The sequence below is a fragment of the Neophocaena asiaeorientalis genome, unplaced genomic scaffold (genome assembly GCF_003031525.2).
Source record: "Neophocaena asiaeorientalis asiaeorientalis breed wild unplaced genomic scaffold, Neophocaena_asiaeorientalis_V1.1 scaffold461, whole genome shotgun sequence".
Lineage (NCBI taxonomy): Eukaryota > Metazoa > Chordata > Mammalia > Artiodactyla > Phocoenidae > Neophocaena > Neophocaena asiaeorientalis.
In genome coordinates, this window is record NW_020173230.1 from 3,942,123 (window position 1) to 3,946,004 (window position 3,882).

At 63.0% G+C, this 3,882-nt stretch overlaps 1 protein-coding gene across 1 annotated transcript in view; it reads right to left on the reverse strand.

Annotated features, from left to right (window-relative positions):
• LOC112399998 (uroplakin-3b-like protein 1) overlaps nt 1–3,507 on the reverse strand; it is a 4,182-nt gene extending 675 nt beyond the window's left edge. Inside the window, 6 exon segments of the mRNA XM_024745507.1 lie at nt 247–367; nt 660–736; nt 1,308–1,420; nt 1,422–1,528; nt 1,698–1,850; nt 3,357–3,507. Of these exon segments, the coding sequence (XP_024601275.1) occupies nt 247–367; nt 660–736; nt 1,308–1,420; nt 1,422–1,528; nt 1,698–1,850; nt 3,357–3,438 (653 nt within the window). The 5' untranslated portion in view covers nt 3,439–3,507.
• Nucleotides 3,508–3,882: the final 375 nt, after the last annotated feature.

A 3,882-nucleotide genomic window follows, 5' to 3' on the forward strand; every position in this document is an offset into this window, starting at 1 on the left:
GGCAGAGGGACAAGAGAGAAAGGGGTTAATGCACACACCACCCCCACCTAGAGGTTCTAGAACCTTGAGGATCCCTTGATCAATAATTGTTAGCCCTGTTCGGCCTTCAGGGAAAACCCTTCCAGCAGAACAAGCTGGGCTGGGGGCCTGGGCTGGGGGCTTGGGCCGGGGCGTGGGGAAAGGATAGAGGTGGCCCAGGAGAGGGACTCCACCCCTCCCAGGGCAGTCCCGACCCTCTCCACTAACCAGGTGTAGATGAGCGGGGTGAGGAGGGTGGTGAGGACGACGGCCAGCAGGACCGACAGGATGGCAACGATGACCACGGTGCCCGCACTGTGGGGCCCTGGGGCAGCCTGGAGTGCCTCGGCTGAGGGTGTGAGGGGGCCCACAGGCAGGTGGGGTGAGAAGGGAGGAAAGAGATCTGACCTGAGAAGGGGGGCCTGGAACAGCCTCCAGACCAACCGCCTCTCACCGCAGCCCAATGTGGGCGGGGCTTGCAGGCGGCCTGGGGAGGGGCACCTGCAGACAGCAGGATGGTAACGGTGGCTCTGACTGACTAGGGGCTGGCCCATTCCTCCCCATCCACCCCGAGTCCTCAGGAGCCCCCAGGTCCCTGGGCCCCCAGCCCTAGAGTTTGAGCTGCACACCTGGCCCCATACCTTGCTGCAGGTGGGTCTCACTGGACCACTCTGTCTCAGCCATGGGTCCCCTATCTCTCACCACCAGAAATTTCACTCTGAACAGGAGACCCAGCATTGGGGGTGGGGGTGTCCCCAGGACCTGAAACCCTCCAACCCTGGTGCCTGTCAGTCCCTCCCCCTGACTCCCAGGGCCTGGGGGGAACAGCCTAGAGCTAAAAGCACAGTCTCAGAGCCCACCGGAAGGGGCTCCATCCCAGCTGTGACTGGGATGTCTCAGCTGTGTGGCCTTGGGTGCATCCCTTGCCTTCTCTGCGACCCTCAGGGTCCTCTCTTGGGAAATGTGTGTGGAGCGGACTAGATGCCTCAGCACGGAACGTCAGTGAATCAAGCCCTGAATGAGGAGAGATGCGGCCAGGGCCCACCACTCTGCCTGGATGGGGAGACTCCACCCACATGGTCCGCATGGCCCATGGGGGCGGGGGCTCAAGTTGGGGGCCCTCTGCTCAAGAAGACGGAAGAATTCACCGCGGACTCCCAGGCCCCAGCCCCCTACTCCTAATGGCAGAACTGGAGCCAGGAACCCAGGCACTCAGCTGGGAGCCACCCAGGCTCGGGTCTGGACACAGGCAGGAGCCCTCCCACCCCAGCGCGGGGCTGGCCGCTCACCGGTAGGGGCCCGGGCCCGGCAGGGGGTGGTGGCAGCCTCTTGTCATCGGGGAGCAGCGGGTATCGTTGGCGACACGGAGGACCCGGAGCTCGTTGCCGGGCTGGCCGCCCGGGGAAGAGTGCTCAGCTGGTCCTCAGCGTGACGTAGTAGCCCCTCTGGGGCAAGTTGGCAGGGACCGGGGTGTCCTCCACCCTCTGTGGGGCAGTGAAGCTCTGGGTGGCTGAGGGTGGCACCGAGGGTCAGAAGGTGGGGGATGCATGGGCGCTACCCCATCCCGCCAGGCCAGACAGCCTCAGGCCACATCCCTGGCAGCACCTACCCCTGCTCCCTTCAGGCCCGCCTGCCCATTTCACAGAGGGGAAAGCGAGGCCTGCCCCAGCAGCACCCACCATGGCTGTGGGCCAACACCAGCCAGATGGCGTCAAAGTCGGTGACGTTAAGGTGACTGAACTGGCCCCGTGGCTGCTCCAGTGTGAAGGTGGGCTGGGTAAGTCTCCCTGCCAGGGTGGCGCTTGAGAGCTGGGGCGCGTAGCTGATGCGCTCTGGGGCCGGTGCGGGCAGAGAGAAGAGGCTCAACAGCACGACCAAGTCCCCAGCGGCTCGTCTGGGGGGGGACGGGCTCATGGCCCTGGAAGCCCCTGTCAGTGGGAGGAGTTAGGGCTTTTCCTGGGAGCTCTGGTCAGGCGTTAACCAGGAATGCTCCTTGGCACTTCCGTGTCCGGCCCCTGGCCCCTGCCTTGGGAGCCTATTAGGGGTGGGCACCGTGGGAGGTCGGGGGGAGGCCTTGCCCCCCTGCGTCACCGGGGTCTCAGTGATGGGCAGGGCCTGGGGAAGGAGGACAGGTGGAGGCACAGGAGACCCTTCCCCAGCTGCATGCACAGCTCTTCTGGGGGAGGCGTCTTAGGTCCTGCTGGGGTGACACTCAGATTTGGGGCAGCCTGAGCCCAAGCCCAAACCTTAGGCCGGGCTCTTGACAGAGCCCAGTGACCTTGAGCTCTGACGCTCTGCGGGCCTCAGTTTACCCACCTTTCAAGTACCCCCCCAGCTCCATCCACACAGTCTAGGTTGGTTTGCTTGATGAGAGGAATGAATGGCTTGGGGGGGGGGGGCGGGTGTGACACAGGAAGACCCTAGGCCCAGAGGTGGGCCTCGAGGAAGTGTCCTGGCTCAGATCCTAGGGTGGCCTCTCCTGCCCACCCAGTGCTCTGCACCTCCCACCCCGCCCCAAGGCTCCCTCCCCTTAGAGAACTTGTCCCCCTCTCAGCCCCTCACAGCTCTGTCTAGCCTTGCTGCTCTGCTTGGAGAGCTCAGAACCCCTAATTCCTCTCCAGGCCCCCTGAGGTGTCCCTCAGCCCCAGATACTGGAGAGCAGAAGAAAGATGAGGTGGGCTTTATGGAAGTCTCCAGAACCCTCTCCCTCTTTCAGTTCAGTTCAATGCAATTCATTTCCATTTAATTCAGCTCAACCCCAAGGGTTCAGGGCTAGAACCCTCCTCTCTCAGAGCTCTTGGCTCTAACGCTGAGGCCCAGGGCACACGGCATACAGCAGGTACTTAATGTTTGCTTAAAAGAGAGGAAAGACATGGAACAGCAGAGACGGGGGCATGGGGGCTGCATCTCTAAGTCCCTCCAGTTTGAGAGCCCAACAGTGAACAATGACTGTAGACCCCCTTGGAGAGCTTCTTTTGGGGTAAGTGTTATCCTTGAAGACTTCTTTAAACCTCTCCTTGGGCTGGGGAGGAGGCGAAGGAGGGGAAGGAGGGGGAAGGAGGGGATGGAGGGAGCCATTTGGTGAGAATCGGGCTCAGGAAGCACGGAGATGAGAAGCCCAAAGAGAGGGAGGAAGCATTCCTTGCTCCCAATCTTGGGGCGGGGGGGTAGGGGGACAGGTGTCTGTCTTGTGACCTCTTCTGGTGGGCTGTCTCCCCTGACCCACCTGGCACCCAGTCCCCAGACTCTGGGCTCAGGAGGCGGCGGGGGAGGTGGGGTCTGTCTTCCTTAAGCCTGAAGCACAGTAGGCACCCCTGCCCTGCCCGACCCTCGCTCACCCAGACTCATCCCCAGATGGAGGCAGGTCAGCAGCGGCAACAGTGCTGTCAGAAGAGAAGACTGTCCCCCGCTGAGCCTCATGGCCAGGCCAAGTGTCCAACTGCCTGTCTGTCCGAGGGTCTGTCTGCAGCATCCGGAGCCCCAGAGGCTCCGCTGTGCGTGTTGGGCTGGGGGAGGCTGCTTCTGGCACCTCCTGCTGCCCCTCCCACGTGCCCCCTTTCTCCCAGACAACTGGTTGGACCGCTTAGGGGCTGAATGTGCTGGCCCCAAGGATTTGGCATTGCAAGGGAGGGGTCTGAAGAGGAAAACTGCACCCCACCCCCGCTCCAGGAGGGGGGTCCAGGAGGGCCTGGCTGGGGAGGGGCCACGGAAAGAAGAGCCAGTCCTGGGGTCCAGGCAGCCCCAGGGACAGCCCTGCCGTGCCTTGTGGAATCTCCTTGTCCAAATGGTCCCCCAACCTGGCAACCACGGCTCCCCACGGCCCCCCTCTGCAGAAGGGAGTTATCCTCATTTCTCAGACGAGGC